The sequence below is a fragment of the Ptiloglossa arizonensis genome, chromosome 11 (genome assembly GCF_051014685.1).
Source record: "Ptiloglossa arizonensis isolate GNS036 chromosome 11, iyPtiAriz1_principal, whole genome shotgun sequence".
NCBI lineage: Eukaryota > Metazoa > Arthropoda > Insecta > Hymenoptera > Colletidae > Ptiloglossa > Ptiloglossa arizonensis.
The window spans coordinates 12,061,458-12,082,820 of record NC_135058.1 but is presented as its reverse complement, the minus strand read 5'-3'; the positions used below and the strand labels follow the sequence as shown (position 1 = coordinate 12,082,820).

The 21,363-nt window shown below is 44.0% G+C and overlaps 1 protein-coding gene across 11 annotated transcripts in view; it reads left to right on the top strand.

Moving 5' to 3' along the window:
- The window catches only part of Rg (A kinase anchor protein rugose), a 543,414-nt gene extending 522,288 nt beyond the window's left edge, over positions 1–21,126 (top strand). For 7 of the 11 annotated variants that reach the window (XM_076323637.1, XM_076323635.1, XM_076323636.1 and 4 more), the window contains 15 exons: positions 67–169; positions 5,530–5,645; positions 12,036–12,148; positions 12,236–12,376; positions 15,142–15,261; positions 15,427–15,579; positions 15,669–15,741; positions 16,983–17,167; positions 17,937–18,156; positions 18,229–18,309; positions 18,800–18,967; positions 19,354–19,617; positions 20,119–20,315; positions 20,578–20,729; positions 20,988–21,126. In XM_076323637.1, coding sequence (XP_076179752.1) covers positions 67–169; positions 5,530–5,645; positions 12,036–12,148; positions 12,236–12,376; positions 15,142–15,261; positions 15,427–15,579; positions 15,669–15,741; positions 16,983–17,167; positions 17,937–18,156; positions 18,229–18,309; positions 18,800–18,967; positions 19,354–19,617; positions 20,119–20,315; positions 20,578–20,729; positions 20,988–21,078 — 2,177 coding nt within the window. In that variant the 3' untranslated portion in view covers positions 21,079–21,126. The remainder of the gene's footprint in view (positions 1–66; positions 170–5,529; positions 5,646–12,035; positions 12,149–12,235; positions 12,377–15,141; positions 15,262–15,426; positions 15,580–15,668; positions 15,742–16,982; positions 17,168–17,936; positions 18,157–18,228; positions 18,310–18,799; positions 18,968–19,353; positions 19,618–20,118; positions 20,316–20,577; positions 20,730–20,987) is intronic. The other 4 variants (XM_076323642.1, XM_076323643.1, XM_076323641.1 and 1 more) reach the window with 1 other exon arrangement.
- The last annotated feature ends 237 nt before the right edge of the window (positions 21,127–21,363 follow it).

The following is a 21,363-nucleotide window of genomic DNA, read 5'->3' as shown; positions in this document are numbered from 1 at the left end:
ACACACGATCCGTCGTCGAAATTGGGTTTGCTTATAATCCGCACTTTAACGCCTTTTTGTCCACAGCCTCGATCCTGTTCGCGTTCCCGGACCAGGCGACGGTGAAAAAGGTGATCAAGGCGCTACCGCGAGTCGGCGTGGGCATCAAATACGGGATTCCGCAGACTAGGTAAGGACCAGAACCCCTTTTAACCAACATCTGGATCTAGGGATCTCGATCTCCCGCTCACCCCGGTACACGATCCTCGCATACCGGTCTTTCTTTGTCCCCTATCCGTAGGATTCCGCTCGCGATCAGGATCGGATCCAGGGCTTTCTTGTACGAGCGAAACAGCTCGAGAGATCGGATGATAAAGGGCGTGGATAGATATTGAAAAGTCTCGTAGGTAGCTTTCGATGGTGGGTAACGTTAACACGGTAGGAATGCACCGGGCTCGGTGGATTCGTCTTTATCGAGCGATACTCGTTCCCTCGTGGCTACGTTTTTATCGAATAATATAAATACGCGAGATTTGTCGACATAAATTTACGATGATCAGCGAGCCGGTGAGAATTGCCGTGTCGGGTTTGATGTCTTGTCCGCGTTATCTTTATTGTTCGTGTCTGCCCGTTGGAAAAGTGAGGTTATACGAGTAATTAATATTAGAACGGTAGCTTTGCGCGAACAGGTTTATGAGCTACCGTGTACGATGGAATATTAGATTGGAAGTAAGTCCGCGTTTCGATGCGAGTTTGCACGAACGAAACGCAAAGGTATCGCGGGGAAACAGTGACGGAGAAAGGAAAATGGGAATACGATAGATCCAATTTTCGTTGTTCAATTGTCTTTTGACTGTTTCGATCTTCCACTGGGAGTTTTATTTACGGCGGTGCGATAATTTCGAGTCGATACAACGATAAGAGGGAAAAGAGAAACGTGCAGAATTTATTTTTCAATTAGATATTTATCTGCTTATATTACCCTCGTTCGTAATCTAAGGAAACTGTGATTAGTACTAATTGCATATAACGAGGGAGTTAAGAGTAATGGCTTACTCGAACCGCTGTACTTTTAATACTTGTGTCGATATCTATAATGGTTCTAAATTTTTCACGATCACGGTATCAGCTGGTTAATTAAACGAATTTTACTCACCGATAAGTGAATCGAAGTCATCCCCACCAGGTTCGGTCTCGTCCAGAGATATAAAATGGTCAATTAACGATCGAAATCACTTTGCTCGAATAACCGAATTCAACCCATCGCGTTCAATTATCCGGTTGATAATGTACTTCCTTTAAATTGATAAGAGGCATTCACGAGCCCCGAGTCACCAAATATTATATCGCGTGAGATTTTATTCGTTCAACGTGACGTACGATTCTATAATTCAAGTTCCAACATTTATTCAACCGGTAACGCAGAAGAAGGTGTTTATCTTTTATTCATTATTCGAGATTTTTATCTAAATATGAATTTTGCCCGTCTTCGCTAAGGGAGATCCCCATCGAGCGACAGAGTAGAGAATAATAACAATAAAAATGAAGCTTTCCAAGATGTTTATTCGGAAGATTATTTCTTGTGCTCGAGCCGTTCTTCAAACATTATTGACAGGAACGAAACGTGCAAATTTTTGTTACTCTTTAAAAATAGACGTCAACAATGCAAGAGAGAGTCACAAAAAATGATAGAACTCTCGATTTTAATAAACATAAAAGTACAAGTAATTTTCAAATAATTCTACATTGACATAAAGGTCGAGAATCTTGAATTTACTGGAAATTTTCAAAATTGATCTACAAACCACCATAACACGATTAATTCTGCATTGTTAGAAAGGTCGAGAATTTTGGATTTACCGGAAATTTTCAAAATTGATCTACAAACCACCGTAACACGATTAATTCTACATTGTTATAAAGGTCGAAAATATTGGATTTACTGGAAATTTTCAAAATTGATCTACAAACCACCGTAACACGATTAATTCTACATTGTTACAAAGGTCGAGAGTTTTGGATTTACCGGAAATTTTCAAAATTGATCTACAAACCACCATAACACGATTAACTCTGCATTGTTAGAAAGGTCGAGAATTTTGGATTTACTGGAAATTTTCTACAAAATTCATCTACAAACCATAACACGACTAATTCTACATTGTTATAAAGGTCGAGAATATTTGATTTACTGGAAATTTTCAAAATTGATCTACAAACCACCGTAACACGATTAATTCTACATGGTTACAAAGGTCGAGAGTTTTGGATTTACCGGAAATTTTCAAAATTGATCTACAAACCACCTTAACACGATTAATTCTACATTGTTAGAAAGGTCGAGAGTTTCGTATTTACTGAAAATTTTCAAACTTAACCGAATCGTAACGACGCGACTAATTCGAGCAACAGATCGAAATCACGGGACGAAGGACGTGGCGTTGAAATCATCGCGAGGGTCCGCGTGTTCGCGTCGCGAGCGTGTCCTAGAGGCAAGGGGGGAAGGTATCCTTTCTCGATACCAATACCATCCCGCGATTCTCGACGAGGACAGGCGGCGAGAACACAGAGGTTCGCGTATCCGCGCTTCGATCCATCCATTAAAGCGTTCCTATATAGAAGGGAGTCGGCGAGAAGGATACGCCGGCCATAAATATACGGAGGCCGACTCCGATGTCTGATCCGAGGGAGATTCCTGACCAACAAAAATAATCCGCCGGTATATAAAACCTGCATCCGCGTCGTGATGCTCCGTACCGCGCTCGCGGGAAAAATATATGTGCCGTGGCATCGACCGTATCGGAAAACCCACCGGACGAACAATAGTGACATCGAAGATGGTAGAAATCGTACCACCTTTGAAGAAGGAAAAAAAACCGCTACGACCTTGTAAATCTCCGGTGTCGAAGGAAACAGTACTTGCACCGAGAAACTGAAATAAAAGCGCGACACATTGTAAATCTCCGGTGTCGAAGAAATGGTACTTACACCTTAGAAAAAGAAACAGCGGGTATAGTTGAAGTATACGTGATTGCCAGTGCAAGAAGAAAATTTAAGGTAGACTGTTTCGAATTATTGGAGCATTTTGTGATTAGAGAACGAATCTGTTGGACTTTTACCAAGTTGGTGTTCACTTGGCTTCCTAGGTTTCGTTTAGTCTATTCTATAATTTAAAATCTAAGTGTTATTCAACGCGTAACTTATAAAATATTCTTGTTCATTTCTTGGAATTTTAATCTAATTAAAAATTGTTCCCGTCTCTGGCTTCCAGCAAGTAGTTTTTAAAAAATTACACCGTCTCGTTCAACGATCGCAGTTTCTACGTCTTCGTAACGTCATCAAGCGGAGAATCTCCAGTTTTCCTTTGCCTCCGAATCGTCTAAAAGATTTTCATAGTTTCGCGAGATTTGTGCGAGATGCGCGCATACCCGGAGTTTATACATCCGGTCGTCGTCGCGTACTTCCCTCCTTTAATGTCGTCCACTGTGTACGCCCGTTAAACTCTCTCGTATAAATTCTAAATCAGCGAACTCGGCGTGCGTAAAACCGCTCGGTGTGTTTTACGGCGCGAACGTAAAGCACCGGGCCGCGTCCTGATGTAGTAGATTTCGCAAATCGAGAACGACTGTCGTCGTAATTGCGCACGAAAGCCGATCTGGATCTCTGTCGGCACTCGTTACGCCAGCCAATTAACTTCCGTAATTAAATGCAAAAGAAAGAAAAAAGAAGAAAAAACGGAACGGGCCGTCGCTCGAAAAAATTGATAACATCTATTTACTTTTATTTGGAGATCGTGTCAATCGAAGTGCATTGCAAGAATCGCGAGGCAGGTTCTGTTTAAGGAGTCCAGAGACTCGAAGGAGACTAGAGGTGGTCCAAAATGGACGGTTTTGGTGTCCAGCGCAGAGATGCTGACATCTGGAGTACACTCCTGCGAAGTTCGAGAAAGTTTCATGAATATTGCCCGATAGTTGATGCATCGATCCTTTCGGACCCGATGGTAACAACCGTGTGAATATTTTATAGACGATACTTTTGCGAATATATATTTATACGTACCTTAAACGTACACGAATAAAATATTTCCAAATATAAAGTACGGGAGAAATATTTTTCAATAGATTTATGTACCGTGATATTTCGAAGTATTGGTTGGCTATCGCTAAAGAAATATAATGATTTATAAGGTAGGGAATAATACATTTTTCTCTTAATTTTCGTCAACGATAGATATATATGTAGTGCATAATTTTAGAGCTAACCTAAAATACGTTCTTACTTGGTCGTCTCAACCCTGTTTTGGTTTCATTTTTATTATTGGGGCAAATAGATTACGAAGGGAGAAACACGGTACTTCTCCATCCAGATTACTTCCCTTCACAGTTGACTATTTATCGTTTTTTCTCTCGAGTAATTCCTCACTGAGAAACTTACCCTTTCTATGAGTTACGAGTACGACGTTTTACACGGTGTCCTATAATACGCTCAAGGAATATAATTCGATAGGTTCGCTCGTTTAAATCGAACTGTCCGTAATAAAGAACCAATAATGATTTTAATTATGAACGGCTCAAGTGGCGCGTCCTGCGTAACTGGATTAAATATTAAATTGAACGGGAAACTACGTTTACCGGAGCTCGGTACCTAGATGTTGATAATAATAATAATTCGCTATCTAGATGTTAATAATTCGTGTTCTATTTCCGTAATGGATTACGGAATGTAGTTTTAGAGATGTAAGCGATTGCGAGTTATAAATGCGTTAATTAAAGTTAGCAGCGTTGGCCATTAACGATCACTGCGATACGAATTGAAAGTCCGGTGACAAACATGGCGACGCGTATGCAAATGCCCTTTTCGACGACTTTCCTTCCCACAAACTTATGTCACCCATACGCGTCAATCGGTCTGTGTATCCGTTCGTTGATGTATTCTTGATAGCGCGGATTGTTTGGACAGGTATTGATATATCAGTCATACGTCCACGTCACGTATGCAGCCTCAAAGTCATGAATAAGTTATTACACCGGTCTTCGATCCCTTTTCCCAGTGCATTGACTGTTTAACACGTAACTGTACGTGTACCCTCTTGCGATCAAGTTACGCGCGATACAAATCGGAATTTAAAACCGTTATTAACCGATAGAAAAATTACACGAACAGGTTCCTTTGTGCATTAGAAACTTTACAAATGAAAAATATCACATCGTCGAACAACCCGTTAAATTGAATTCCTTCCCGATTTTTCCTACGATTCCGATAACTTCTTTCTCCTTTTCAATACCTGCTATTCTACTGGAATATATTTCAATACAAATGTTTGCTTCTAACATTTACGAAAATACAAATTACACCCCTTTGATACAAGCAGTTTATCAAAATTCACGAATATTCGTTTCCTATCAGCTCCACGATATCCTAAGGGGGTGAGCAGCGAATTTTGTTTATTCGTGCCCTGGAAAATAAACTTTCAGTTCGGTTCTCGTAAAGAAGTCACCGTACGATAAATTTGTCGTCGATGGAAATGAAAAATATGCATTATTTTTTCAGGAGGGCATCGATGATGTCGCCCCGACAGCTGATGAGAAGCTCCAACATGACGCAGAAATGGCAACGCAGAGAAATATCGAACTTCGAATACCTGATGTGTTTGAACACGATTGCAGGTGAGCCCGCTTCTCGAGAGCATCGTGTCAACCGCTCTAATCGCTCCATCTCCGTACGCTCGAGTATTCACGTATCGTAAAACTTTCGAGAGCTAGTCGGTTCAACTATCTTTATTTTCGCGTAACGTTCGAAGATGCGAGTACACGATTGCGGCAAACTCTTCTTCCCTTCGAGAGCCGCTCGGTGCTCGCTTCAATCGCTCCATCTTCGTTCGTTGGAATATTCTCCGTGTCGTAACATTTATTTTCGATTTTCATTAACGCTCGATTCGAGCGTCTCGAATTTTATCGCAACGTTCGAAGATGTTCACGATTACCGGCAACGATACTCAAAACTTTCTCGAACGATCGCTCCATTCTCGTTCGTTCGAACGTTCCCCGTATCGTAAAACCTTTTCGTACGATTCTTATTAACAATTTAGTCGAAGCACCGTGAATCTTATCGCACGGTTCGAAGAATGTTCACAATTATGAAAAACGCTTCTCGAAACTTTCACAATTACTCCAATCGCTCCATTATTCGTCTCTTGAAATATTCTTTGTATAGAACTTTCTATTTTCAATCTTTGTTCAATTCAATTATCCTCGAGCGTCTCCTGATAGAACTCTAACGATGCTTCTCTATATAAAGCCTTCTATTTTCAATCTTCGTTCAATTTAATTATCCTCGAGCGTCTCCTGATGAAACTCCAATAATGCTCGAGCTATCGCTATCGCTGACCTCGCTCTCGAAAGTTTTGTTTCACGAACGCGTACACGCGTGAACGAACATCGTTACTCGTTGCATCGAGTCATTTGGTCCACGTGTCGTCGGATCTGTCCACGAGCGGTAACCGTAATAAAAGGGAGTGTCCCGCGTCTAAAAAATCATATCGGCTTACCGGTTGCGGAAAGAAAATGCGACGTCTGCGAATGGCCGATCGTCGCTCGATTTCGCCGCGGTTCCATGCGAGACAGAGAGGAAGAGAGAGGGATTGCAAGCAGAAGGGCAGGTTTAGAGAAGGACGGTGGGTTCACGGTTGCACACGGGCGGATGGAATCTGTCGCGGCGTATTAGGGATGTTCTCAATCAGCTCCGTGTTCCGTTAGCCACCCCATACGAGTAATCCCCAAGCTCGTGGGCCCTGGTAATCCTCTCCCGAGGGACCGTGCTCTCCGCTTCCCCACGCAGCCAGCCGAATGGGAGCGCGCCTTTGTTTCTCCTTGGGTTTAATATCAGCCGCCCTTTTGTGTTTCGCGTCGCGAGCTAAATCACGAAACTCGAGACGCCGGTCCCTTACCTTTTCTTCCTTTTTTTTTTCACCGGATCACTCTGATCAGCCGGTTCGGCAAACATTGAATCTCAAAGGCGACGATGCTTGTAATTATTCCCTATATCGTTCGGATGCGTGGTTTTCTACGGAAAGTGCTAACACAGGGAATTGGAACGTAGCAGGAATTAACGGAGAATACCTCTCTATCTTTCATTGAAATGAATCCGTTAAACTTTCTTTTCGATGTTCTCGTCCCGATCGAAGTGGCCGTCGAGAGACGTGTTCTCTCGGGAAACAAATTTTCCCTCCAAATTTTTCTCCATCGCGATACTTCCCCACGTGATTCGCGAAGCGAGTATCCCGCTTTGGCGATCGAACGTTAAAATTCTCGAGCTTCCGGCACACCTGCGCGCGCAACACGGGGTACGAAGACCCCACAAATCACCCACGGGGAAAAACTCCGCGACCAGTTCGGCCCGACGTAAACGAGTTTCCCTGTTCCCGTGGCTCGCTCGCCGCTCGGAATTAACTGCTTCCTGGCGTTAGCTCCGTGAACCGATCGCTGCGTATTTTTTTTCACCTAAAAATCGCCGATGGTGCGCGCGAGCTCGACGACACCACGACACCGACGATCGCCGATCGTGAACGCTAATAGCCGATCGTTTAAAGCCCGCTCGTAAACAAGCCGTTCGGGAATTATGTAAGTGGAGAATTTATGCCGGCCCACGCGCGATCGGGTACGCTTAATGACGAGAATCACCGCGGACGCGTAATTATTTGTATATCGACGAGAAACGCCGCGAGACGCCGGAGGGTGGTCGTGTATTTACGAGCGTTATATATTAATTGCGCGAATAAATAGTCGTTCCGCGAGACCGTGAGCGTGGTAGGGAGCGGTGAGTAGCGGAGTGGAGGGGGTAGAGCGAGGGCCCTACGCGGGCAGGGTGGGGCGGGTCTGGGCCGGCGTGGGCCGCGCGGCGCAATTGGGCAAGGCCCGGCGGGGGAACGCGTTGCGAAAACGAACCGGTCCCGCTGCCAGGCTCCCGCATGCGATCCGGTCCGCTCGTTTATTTGTTCGGTCGCATCGGTTTATTAAAAATTAATGACAGCCGGCCCGATGTAAATATGATAGGCTGCGTGTCGTGACGCGAGCCGGTTCGCGTGGGTGTGCGCCGCTCGGTGCACCTACCGCTGATACACCACCGCCACCGGACCCCACCGGCCCCCATCGGCCCCCATCGGCTTTCGGGCCTCTCGGTTCGACCGGCGAACGGGGCCTTGCGCGGATCGAAATTTAATTATAATGGGACCGACGCGAATCTCCTGGTAAATTGGTGGATCGGTTTTTCTCAGCCATCGAGCGAAAGTGAACGAGAAACGAGGCATCAACGAGCACGGTTTATTTAACGCGCGAATACTTCGATCTGAATTTTTTTCAGGCCACCTCGATGCGATTCGAGTGGAAATATTCTATTCGATTTAAAATCGAGAAATTTAGATAGATGTATAGATCGATCGGTTGTGATTCGAAGGAAAATATTTGATTCGATTTAAAATCGAGAAGTTTGGATAGATAGATCGGCCGGGTACGTGCGACGAGATTGAGATCGTATATTTATTTTCTTTCATCGGAGATTATTCAAAGGTCGACTCAATTTTTTTTTAAAAGAGTACCATATTTCTACCGTGATTGTTCCATCGAATGAAAATAAATAAACTCGACGAGGATTTATGTACAATGCACGTCTATCTCTCCGGATGGAAACTCCAATGGAATTTCTGGAATGACTTTCCGAGAGAAACCGATCGTATATCTCTAGTTACGGTACCTCTTCGTATTACCGTTTTCGTACTCGTTACGTTCGCGATCGAACAATAGGTGCTTATCACCGTACCATTTAAATTTTGCAACGGATACCCGCGCGAGGTTTCAGGTTTCTCGTGAATTATACTTCCCGTTCGCGTCGCGCCTATGTACAATGCTTGTACGTTTTTAGCCGGGCCGATTTAATTGTATCGATGTTGACGCAAGTTGCAATGAATCACCGTCCGTTGTCGAGTAAGCTTTCGTATAATTGTAACGTTACGGTAAACGAAAGAAAAAAAAAATGGTCCTTGGTCGAGGAGAATGTCGTACAACGAGTAAGGGGAATGTGGACAGTGTCGAGCGATTTCTGCCATAATCGCAGGCCTTGCGATGGCTGACTAAAACGTCTGACCAAGTACGACTCGCAATTCGGATTTTTCTTTCTCCCTGCAATACCTCTCGCGACGAATCTCTTTCACTTCCAACAGTACGAGCCAGTGTATAGAAATTTATTACAGTTAATACAATACGTTTCACTGAAAATATTATTCTTACGGTTAATACTGGGCATTATTGAAGTACAAATTACGAGAAAATTATAATTGCACATATAATATTGGACATTTCAACTCTCGGTTCCATCGTCTAGGAAGTGTTACCAGAGATTCACTCTTATTGTACTTCTTTTACACAAGCAACACGTAAATTTTCACTTGGATACGCAATACGTAAAATTTTACGTTTCGACAAAACAAATTACCCTTGCACCCCTCGTAAATCCGTAATTCGTAAAATTTTCCAACAACGAAATATACAATAACTACCCTCGCGTATCTTTTCCACGCGTAATTCATAAATTTCTATCGTACTCGTATTCAAATTACTAACACGAATCGTCCCTTTCGATTCCGAGCACGTATCGACAAATCCGTCCCACGTTGCGCAATCAAGGATGCACCCAAGTCCCGGTGCACCGAGCGGGTGCACGCGTCGCGATCCTCCCGAGAATTTCACCGACGTTCCATCTCAATAACGAACGACACGAGACGCCCGTAGGCGTGACGAAGTCGAGGACGCACCGCGTCGCGAAGTAACGGCCGTCGTCGTTGTCGTCGTTGTCGTCGTCGTCGGTCCCGAACTCGTGGTACGCCATTTCGCCGGACTTCCTGCCGATTTTTCTCCGCGGCGGGAACGTCTCTCTAAATCTTGGCGAGTGGCGAGTTAAAAACGAGCCTCTCGTCGCGGCCAGCACTTATTATAACGTTGTTCCCGGTGGAACAGGGGAGTACGAAAGAGGGGAGAGAGAGAGAGAGAGAGAGAAGAGGGAGAGGAGAGGAGAAGCGAGATAAAAAGGCAAGGGTGACCCGCGGACCAGAAGGGAGGCCGCGAGGAGGAGGAGGAGGGGAGGTGAAGCGTAGAGGGAACGACGAGAGGGAAACGCGTGTGTCGCGGGCATTCCGCTGTCGGGAAGCGTTCCGAGGGCGCTCACTCACCGCGACGCTACCATTAATAATCACTTTGATGCATAACGCGGCCTTACTATTATTTACGTCCGACCGTCGGTCGTGCAGCGTCACGATTTACGACGCATTGTAGCTACGACGGGGACTTGTGCGCCGACCGCCTCGCCGCGAGTTCGCCGCCGAGTCCTTACTCCCCTTCCCTCTTCTTTCTTCTCTCTTTCTTTTTTTCTATTTCTCTTCTTTTTTATTCTCGTCCACGGCCGAATCGAGTATCCGGTGAATTTCTTGGAGACGACCCAACCCCTTGGCTTTTGCGGCTTCGCGGTTATCCTTGTTGCTCGGGACGAATTGCGCTCGGAGATGATGGAAGGAACCGATCTCCACCCATGTGGAGAGTCCTGTTCTCGTTCGTAATGGACTTGACGCCGGGGTTGTGGCACCGTGTGGTCCTTCGTACGAGAAATTTCAGCGTATCGTATCGAAGAAGCTGAAATTTATTCGTAGGTTATCGTTTCACCGGTGTTTATTCAGGGTCGCGGTCTTGGATGGTTATATTTTCCTTTCGATGAAAGTGTAATTGTTACGGAACGATACAAAGTTTCGAAATGTAGGTTTCGTGGATGGAGGAAACTGTAATGAAAATTAAATTTTTATACGTAATTTTTGTATCTGAGAAATTTATATCGATGTTTAAGGAACGTTTGTATCGACATCGATCGAAAAGGAACGAAGTACCATTTATAGAACTTTTCTCAAATGTCCTCTCTCTCGAGGATCCGATAAAGAAGACAGCCGACGTCTGCCGACGAATCAGGAAACCGAGTAGAACGAAGTAGTACGAATTAAACGCGCACGTAAACGATCCGACGAGAGGAGCTACCGCTGACAAACTTGCTGACGGGTTTTAATTAGCGACAGGGGAGGAGATTAGACGAAGTCAGGCTTGCAGCCGCGCTGCCGTCACTAATGCATCTCGGAATGGGATTTCGGTTGGGAGGGACACGGGGGGGTGGAAGAGTGAGACCTCCAGAAGTGACAATTTCAGGAACGATTAGCCGTCACGGTCTGAGTTATGCGCTTACTAAACGGAGAAGCGCCTCCTCCGCCCCCACACGAGCCGAACCGCGGCGCGCATTTCGTAAAAATAGAATTAGAAGGCGGCCGGCCGCGTTACCACCCGCTTTTCATCGTCCGTCACAGACCGTGTCGAGCCGAGGGTGCCACGGGAGGAAAAGTGACCGCGGTTGGGGCTCGACAAAAAATTAGGCCCGTGATTATACGCATTAAAAGGAAGACACTGATGGCTCGTTTATTTTTGGCCCCGTAGACGAGGAATCTCGTCTCGGGGGAGGGCCGGTCCACGCGACCGACTACACTTCACTCGAAGAAAGAACCGAGCTAGAAGATCTCCTATTAGTTGGCTACTCTCATTAGGGAGAATTCTTCGCATTCCCGTTTGGGCGATGACTGGTGGTAGATTTCAAAGTGTCTGGCCCATTTAACTCTTGGAAAATATGGGCGTTGGTGTTTATTATTTTGAAAACGATGAGACGATTCAACCTTTGGAAAAATAGCTATTACTATTTACTATTTTGGAACTGACCGGACGGTTGTTTGACCCGTGGAAAAATTAGGTGTCACTGCTTCCTAGTTTGGAACTGACCAAACGCTTGTTTAACCCTCAGACATTAACTATTCAGGCTCAATGGGTTCGCTACGATGTTCGTTTTCCTTCCCTTTGAAGTGACAGAAAAAGAAGCGAGAACATTAAATCAGAAACGAATGGATATGTTAAACGTAATCGAGTTACAACGATGCAAAGGAAGTTCCTACGACACGAGATTGAACGTAACCTGTTGTGTTTCAGGTCGAACGTACAACGACTTGAACCAGTACCCCGTGTTTCCTTGGGTGTTGACCAACTACGAGACAAAGGAGTTGGATCTCAGTCTACCCAGCAACTATCGTGACTTGTCGAAGGTAAAAAAATACCACTCAATCGGTAATCTCTATGCTTCATCTTGCGCCTCAAATCGGTTACTCGAATACGTTCGTGTGTCTCGACAGCCGATCGGAGCGTTGAATCCAAGCAGAAGAGCTTACTTCGAGGAACGCTTGCAAAGTTGGGAACACGACACTATACCGCCCTTCCATTATGGCACGCACTACTCTACGGCTGCTTTCGTTTTGAATTGGATGATACGCGTGGTGAGTATTCGTTAAATTTAATCATTTTCCACCTATCGCGTTGACCTCGATACGATATCTCGATTCACGTTAAAAGAAAAGAAACATCGGTGCAATTCACTACTCTATATAAACGCACAATACCTTGTTAGCGCAACGCAAAATCGCATAATTCACGATTCTACAACTAATCGATGTTCCTCGTTTATTTTTACAAAGCAATCCCCCCTCAAAATCGTCGACCTGGTCGTACTCGTCGCTCGGCTAGAAAAACGTATCGACACGTGCCTAACGGTAGCCACGTTGTATCGAACCTCCTCTAATTCAATATTTTGTAAACAAGACTTAATTTCGTCCACGTCGTTCGAGGACCGTTACAAACATCCTCGAAACGACCAGGGAACACCCCAACAATCGTCGGTTCCTCTCGACCGTCTATTTAAGAAACCTGTCCAGTTCGAGCCATAAATTCGAGCGACGCATTCGGTAGTGTCTGCGCACTAATTTGGGGGCGTCGGAACGCCCCCGAGTCAACGAAGCCCGCCTTCCCGTTAAATATGTGCATTTGTTTTCTCCTGCATTTTCTCTCGGGGGTTCCCCGGGAGCGCCGCGGTTCCAGCAGCCTTCCAGGATGCAAAAATACATCGCGGACCGACCCGTCGCCGCGTTTCTATTACGTTAACGACTATATTAATTTTCGCGTTATTGCCCGGGACGAAACGATCGGTTGGCGAAAAAGAAAAAAAAAGAAAACTCCCCACCTTCAAAAGAAAAAAAAAAAAAAAAAAAAAAAATCATCCACGAATCGTACCCTCGCTTTCACGACTCTCTTTATCGCGTTCCACGCCGATCGTATCGTTCTCCGCTCGGTCTCGATGATGATTCCGCGCGAATTCACCCGACAGCGATTCAATTTCATGTAAATGCTCGACCAAGCTTGGTCCCAATGGGCGAGCATTATCCGACGCATTTACATGCAAATCGTCAATAAGCATTTTATTACCCCTTTGGTTGGGACGACACCCCGCTGTTTCGCTGGAGGATATACTGCGTCATAAACAATTTATCGCTTTATAACTGCGCTGCTCGTTGTCTCTTTCGGTCTATTTTATAAATACCACGGACGGTACTGACTCGCGGTATTAGACGCGGGGGTAAACAAAAGAACGGCGAAAAAATGTACACGAGGACCGGAGAACGGTACACACGCCTTGAAACTAGTCGTCGGTTCATTGTTGGCGATCGTATTGTGTACAACTTGTCGAAAATCTCGTCCGCGACCGTAAATCACGCCACGACTGTTCGCGTACGCCTACGCGCGAAATGGACGTCGATCGCGGGAGGTCTTCTGTTAACATTCATCAGGCTGTCAGAAGAGCGAACGGCTGACGGAGGACGGATAAGACTTTAAGCGCGAAACCATATAACAGAGTAGCGTCTGAAGGGTCTTTATACGATGGGTCAAAGATTGTTATTCATGAGGAAGTGTACGAGGGTCTCTGTGGGCTCCACGAGGAAGTGTGCGGTTGGTCGATGATCTTTTGTTTCGTGCACTCCCTGCGAGTATAAAGTTCGAGGCTTCCGAGCGTAAGTAGCCTCTATTCGAACGAGTCGCCTCGCTAAGGGTGCATCGAACTTTGGCTAAAATACGAGAACGCGGTGCAACGGTAGCTGCACTTCGCGAGCTGGACGATGTATCGAGTACTTGTTTCGAAACCAATGCACGGTTTACACACGGTGGCTTGGAATAGTATCAAATGGAGAAACTTGGAAATTTAAGATTCATTATTTTATTTGGAGTAAAATTTTGGAATCGTCGCCCGAATAAAAATATTATCGTGATATTGAACGGAGGAACTAGGAAATTTAAGATTCATAATTTTATTTGGAGTAAAATTTTGGAATCGTCGCCAAAATAAAAATGTTATCGTGATATTGAACGGAGGAACTAGGAAATTTAAAATTCATAATTTTATTTGGAGTAAAATTTTGGAATCATCGCCCGAATAAAAATATTATCGTGATATTGAACGGAGGAACTAGGAAATTTAAGATTCATAATTTTATTTGGAGTAAAATTTTGGAATCGTCGCCAAAATAAAAATGTTATCGCGATATTGAACGGAGGAACTTGGAAATGTTTAATTCATAATTTAATTTGGATTAAAATATTAGGATCGTCACCGACTAAAAATATTTTCCAAGAACTCTAACTTAATTTAAATCGAAGATCGAAATATCCGTTCGGATACAATATTAGAGACGTTTTCAAACGGAGTAAACTATTAAAATAAATTCTTGGAAGATGAGTTCGGAATATCTAAAGGTAATGTAGTCGAGCTACTTTGTTGAATGGGAATCGATCCTCGCTCGGTGAATGAAAAATATAAAATTCCTGATGTAGCAACCGTACAACGAAAGATTCTTAACGACGACGTTGATCGAGTATTTTCTTTTTAAGAAATTGAAAAAACTCTTCATCGAAAGAGATATCCTCGAAAGACGCGTTCTAAGTTCCGGATGGACTCGTTGGTAAGACTTGTCCTGCAACCTTTCCCTTAGACTTACTTTGCGTATCGAAATTGACTTTTATGCGACACGGTCGTTCGCTTAATAAACCTGTGGGAACAGGTTTCAGCGAGTAGCCATGTTATCCGTGGTCTTGAGTTTTAAAGGCGAAGAGAATAAAATTAATCCGAGATCTAGCCACCGATGATTAAACGAGCAAACCGAAACGTCGATCGAGTTCATCGTAGCGCGTATTAATAATTAATTTAACGTTTCAGGAACCGATGACGACGATGTTCCTGGCGCTCCAAGGTGGCAAGTTCGATCATCCGAATCGACTGTTCTCATCGATCGCTCTGTCCTGGAAGAGTTGCCAACGGGACACTTCCGACGTGAAGGTTCGTTTCCTCTCCAGTTTCCAATGCTCGCACTTATTAGTTACACCTCCATGAACAACGGATGCGCGCGTCTATTGTTATTGTCTGGGAATAATTCTTCGAGGTGCACCGTGTCCCGATGCGTTCGAGAACAACGTCGTAATAAATTACTCACTCTGCGAACAGGAGCTGATTCCCGAGTTCTTCTTCTTACCGGAAATGCTGGTAAATAGCAATCGGTATCGCTTGGGTAGGCAGGAAGACGGTGGCGTGGTTGGTGACGTTGAGCTACCGCCGTGGGCATCGTCTCCGGAGGAATTTATTAGAATTAATCGAATGGTACGTCATGGAATACGAATTTTAAACGATTTCAAGCGTGTCCGTACGTTTCGAGTGAACTGTATTTTTCTTCTTTTGGGATTCCACAGGCTCTCGAGTCGGAGTTCGTGTCTTGTCAATTACACCAATGGATCGACTTGATATTCGGTTACAAGCAGAAAGGTGAGACTCGTTCGAAAACAATAACTTCGTACCCCGTGATGATAAATACATCAGGGGATAAATAGGAATACAAAAGTATCGAATTTATGTTCTTGAAAAAATTGCTCAAAATTGAGAAAGAGATTACACGGTATAAATAATTGTTCCATCCCTCAAAGTACCGAACAACATTCGTAAAAATGTTTTTTTGATATCGTCGATTAATGTTTTATGATATCATCGAGGGATAAGAAATAAGTAGCGAAGGTGTTCGAACAAAAAATATTGCAAATGAACGAGCTATGACTTTTTCAAAAACACATCGTATTTTCGTACACATTGAACGCCCATAGGCGTTTACCGCACGGTCGAGTCCCTGTAGACCCTGATTACGGTAAAAAGGTTAAGTTAACAATTTTCGCTCTAAACCAGCTCGGTCCAGCTTTCGAGAACACAATGCTGCATAAATTGAGACGACGACAATAGCGCGAGCCGAGGACGAGACCGGTTGTTGAGACACGCTGAGTCGAGTCAAATTAAATTTCCACCGATGGTAATTGTCGGTGGCGCCTCTATATCCGGTGCTTCCCCGAAGATGCTGTCGTCGTGGAACTGGAGAGAGAGAGAGAGGGTGTCGCGCGTATGGAAGGAATTAGTTTTTAGTTAGCTTCCTCCCGGTCTTGTCTCAACCAATTAGGCACGTGTGCTGGCCGCGACAATGCGCGCCACCCCTAATATGTAACACGTTTACAGCCGGTTGCACGAAAGTACAGCCGGCCAGAAATACCGGCCACGAGCAATCGACAGCAGGCAAAGAAAACGACGAAGCAGTGTTTTTTCTTTTTTTTTTAGAAATAATTGAATAAACAGAGGAGTAGAATAAATCGCGAAAATAGTGTCTCTCCAATGTCATCGAATAAGTGTATTACTTTGTCGAAGTTGCAAAAACAGGGTGTGTCAAAATTGATGGTTTTTAAGATTAATTTCTGGAGTAACGAGCAATAAGTAAATCCAAACAGAGCTAGGATCTTGAGATTTTAGTAATGTAAAAAGTTTTACCGATTGAAATTTAGAAATAATTGTATATTATGATTCAGGAAAAGAGAACACCCTGTGTGTGCTGGTATCACCGAAGAAAGTGTTTGTGAAATTAACAATCGTATCGCGATTGTTAGTATTTCGTGTACTTTGGGAACTCCAAGTGTGTACCGCTGGATTATCGGGTCAATGATATGAATTAAAATTTCTTTTTTTCTTCCAAGGTCCGGAGGCTATTCGCGCAACAAACGTTTTCTACTATTTAACGTACGAGGGCAGCGTAGACCTGGACACCATAACCGACTCGGTAATGAGAGAAGCGATAGAGAACCAAATACGAAACTTCGGTCAAACACCCTCGCAGCTTCTCATGGAACCCCATCCGCCGAAGAGTTCGGCGATGCATTTGGTAAACAATAATCATTTCGTAACGCATCATGCTTTCACGAGTAATATCGATGTTTAGCATCTCGTAGAACTTTTTTGACGAGAAGAGCGTGCAATGTATTGTAGGTATTTAGTATCGGGGAACGTTGAAGAAAGCTTCATCGTAAGGTAGAGATCTCTCAACGATGCCATCATTTCTAAAGCATACTTCGCGTACATTTAGTCTACACGAATAGAAAAGTTAACTCCTTCGTAATGTCCCATTATAGTCTCACCGTGCGACCGTTTCCGGAATTGTTGAATAAAAATCGTCTACTATTTTCATTCGGACTTGCAAGTTCTTTAAAGATAAATATATACTCGAGATCATCCAAAAGGTCGAATAAAGTCGAATCTTCGTAAACATTGAATCCTACACGATCTGGTGCTTCAATTCACTCGGTGGGTCTAAATTTTCCACGTGTGAGTTACCAGTTTAAATAAAAAAAAAGTAATTTAGAAATTTCTAAGGTAGACGATCTTAAATAAATTCCCACCGATCATAAAACATCCGCACCGAAACACCTTAGTTTCGATCCGATTGGTTTTCATCGACATTCCGAGAACAATCCCACGTATCGCAAGAAACGGAACGTCCCAACAGACACCCATAGATGTTTCGTTCTCTACCTTGACCCTCGACTTAGCTATGCGCACAATGCATTCATTAGATCGATCAAAGTCATGCGTACATACCTACAAATACGTGCAATGCACGCTTTTCTTTCTGTTCAAACGTTCCAAACGTGAAGAGTACCGCGAAGTTTGACAAGACGTTGCCACCCGTGTTGCAGTCACCGATGATGTTCACGAGCATCCCGGACGACGTGTGCATGACCATTAAGTTCCCGTCGAATTCCCCGATCTGCCACATCTCGGCCAACACGTATCCCCAGCTGCCGCTGCCATCCGTCGTCACGGTCACCACTGGACAGCAGTTCGCTGTCAACAGATGGAACACCAACTACGTTGGTAAGCCCCGCGGACGCGTAGAACGCGTTGCTGCACGAATTAATTATACCACTAACGCGAGGCGAATTACAGCATCCGTGCAGTCGCCCAGCTACGCGGACACACCACAAGCACAGGCCGCGAACCAACCGCTGTCCATGGACCCTGTCCTCTGTGAGTGAAACAAGGATTTAATAACAGGAATTTGATAGTCGAGAAACTCGAGTTCAAACGTCCATCCGGATTAATGTTTACTCTTGGAAAGTATTAGGTATCGACGAACATCGACGATGGGATATGAATGGATTGGGAAATTTGAATAACGAACGATGTTCTTAAGTGTGTTCTAAGCAGAGAAATTGTAATAGTTGTTTTTCTCAGTAGATTCTTTGGTGGTTGGTACTGTTTTAACGTAGGGACGATACACAGTGACAACAGATGTGATCAAACTCTATAGATACATGGGTGTATGAGCACAGAGTCAGTGTGTAGTAGATAACTGGAAGAAATGGATCTAGGTGGACTTTTGGTTTAACGATTAGAAGTTTGAAGAAGGATTTTCTTTCGACGATCAAATTTCTTTTATTAAGTTTTATTACGACGAAGGACAAATATGTACATAATTCTGGAACATAAAGTGTACGGTTGAATCTTCACCTTACAGCGCAAGCAGCGAACAGCTCAAACCCCGCGTTGCGCCGACACTTGGGTGATAATTTCAGTCAGAAGCTGAAGATTCGAAGCAATTGTTTCCTCACTACGGTGGACAGCCGATTTCTGGTCGCTTGTGGCTTCTGGGACAACAGTTTCCGGGTGTTCTCCACCGAAACTGGTAATTAACCTTGTTGACTCTGTTAACCGTTAACTGCATCACTGATACATACCGAGAAAAATATTTCCTTAACGTACAAATTGCAAAGAAGATTAAAATATTTCAATTCGAATTAAATTTATTTACGAAAGTATAAAAATATTTTGTTGTCGATACGGTAGATTTACGAAGTAACGAAACTATTCCTAAATATGGTAACATTTTAAATATTGTAGTCTTCCAGGAATATAAAGGGCTGAAATTGAATGCAAAGAAGTAGTACGTTCGACGATAGTGATAATCTTGACTAATTTACAAGTTGAATCCAAGAAACGTGTAAATGACGTGCAAGCAGATATTGTACGAAATATGAGGTAGAAACTAAAGTAATTTGTTTTTTTTTACAGCCAGGATCGTGCAGATAGTGTTTGGACACTACGGGGTCGTGACGTGTTTGTCGCGCAGTGAATGCAACATTATTGCCGACTGTTACATAGCATCCGGAAGTGCCGATTGCACTGTTTTATTGTGGCACTGGAACGCCAGAACGCAGACAATCGTTGGAGAAGGTGAAGCTCCAGCACCTAGAGCGACACTTACTGGACATGAGCAGCCAGTGACGGCTGTTGTTATATCTGCAGAATTGGGCTTGGTTGTTTCCGGGTCTTACTGTAAGTAATTGCATACTTTCTTCAAAATTGTATAGCATTTTAAATCGTATTCCAACCTTATAGTAAACGTTCCTTTATCGATGGGTTACCAGTGCACTTTATACAGGGTTTAGCACAGGGTATTGCATCGAAGAATGCATACGATTCGTTAGACCATCTTTCCAATAGTCCTAGCAATTTCTGTGATTTGGTATTCCATTTGATCAATGAACCTCTCGTATCTGATTCAATTGAACTGTTTGCAACTGATACTCATAAATCAATTTATACACGAGCATGCTGATTATTCTGCGATTATTACACAGTGTTCGTTAGTTATTTAATTTATTGTTTTGGTTAGTCGATACAATCGATAAGCTAACTAAGATCGATAAGCAGGTACAAGTTGATCTTGAGAACAAAAATGAACATAATTTGAAAAAAAAGGACGAACAAATAAAATTTGTAAGAATTCTTTTTATTTTGTCGAACTACGTTCAACATTACGGTTCTCGTTCACAGGTGGACCTGTTCTCGTGCACACGACTTTCGGCGATCTTTTAAGGTCACTGGAGGCCCCAAGTGGATTCTCTTCGCCTGAAAATATCGCGATGTCGCGGGAAGGGGTCATTGTCGTTAATTACGAACGTGGCCATATAGCAGCGTTCACCATAAACGGAAAACGGCTTCGTCACGAGTCTCATAACGATAATCTTCAGGTATCGTATATCGGTTTCGATCGATCTTTCGTGTTTTATTTAAAGTTTCTCCGCCAGAAAGTGTTGATAGCAGTTTGATACTTTAAATATTAGATTTGGAAGGGAAGAATCTGATGGCAGCCTGGGTAACTCGGTTAGAACACAGTCGATTGGCAAACTAAACATTCGGATTTAAATCCTGATTCCTTTTATCCCTAAACAAGTAGTGCGATAAATCTTTCGGCCCGGTGACATCGGTGTTTACGATTTCCGTTTCTTTCAGTGCCTGCTTCTCAGCAGAGATGGCGAGTACTTAATGACCGGTGGAGACAAACGGATCGTGGAAGTTTGGAGAACTTTCAATCTCGCCCTCCTCTATGCATTTCCAGCTTGCGAAAGCAGCGTGCGTTCTCTGGCACTCTCTCACGACCAAAAGTGAGTACAATTGAACATCTTCGATGATGCAGTCTGCGAACAATCTCTCGTGTAGATTTATCCAATTGTGAACAAGATACGGAGAATCTCCAAGAAAGTAGTTCGAGTAAAAATTGAAGGGTACTAAAAAGAATATTCGCCATCTAACTTTATAATCCGTGAACAGAATAGAGCCACCTTCCTCCGCAACACGCATTACCATTAGTCAGTAAGAACGATCGGTTTCCTCGTCCATGAGTACGAAAGCCGCTATTTCAGGTTTCTGCTGGCCGGTCTGGCGAACGGGTCGATCGTAATCTTCCACATCGACTTCAACAGATGGCACCACGAGTTCCAGCAACGTTACTGAGACTGCTTCGCGTACGTCTAGCGGAATCGTACTCACACGAGTACACCCCAACTGTTGTCCGACATTCTCGCGCAACACCGACGGACATCGCCTCAACCGTGGATACGTCATGGCGGTGACGATCAGAGAACGATCGAAACCGTCGACCAATACCCAAGCGTGTACGACTCCAGCCGCGAAAACAGACCTACACGATTCCACCGACGAGTATATAGAAACGCATCGATTAGGGAGTAACGGACGATCGAACGTTCGTCCGTCGCGATCACCCGACGCCTCGCCGAG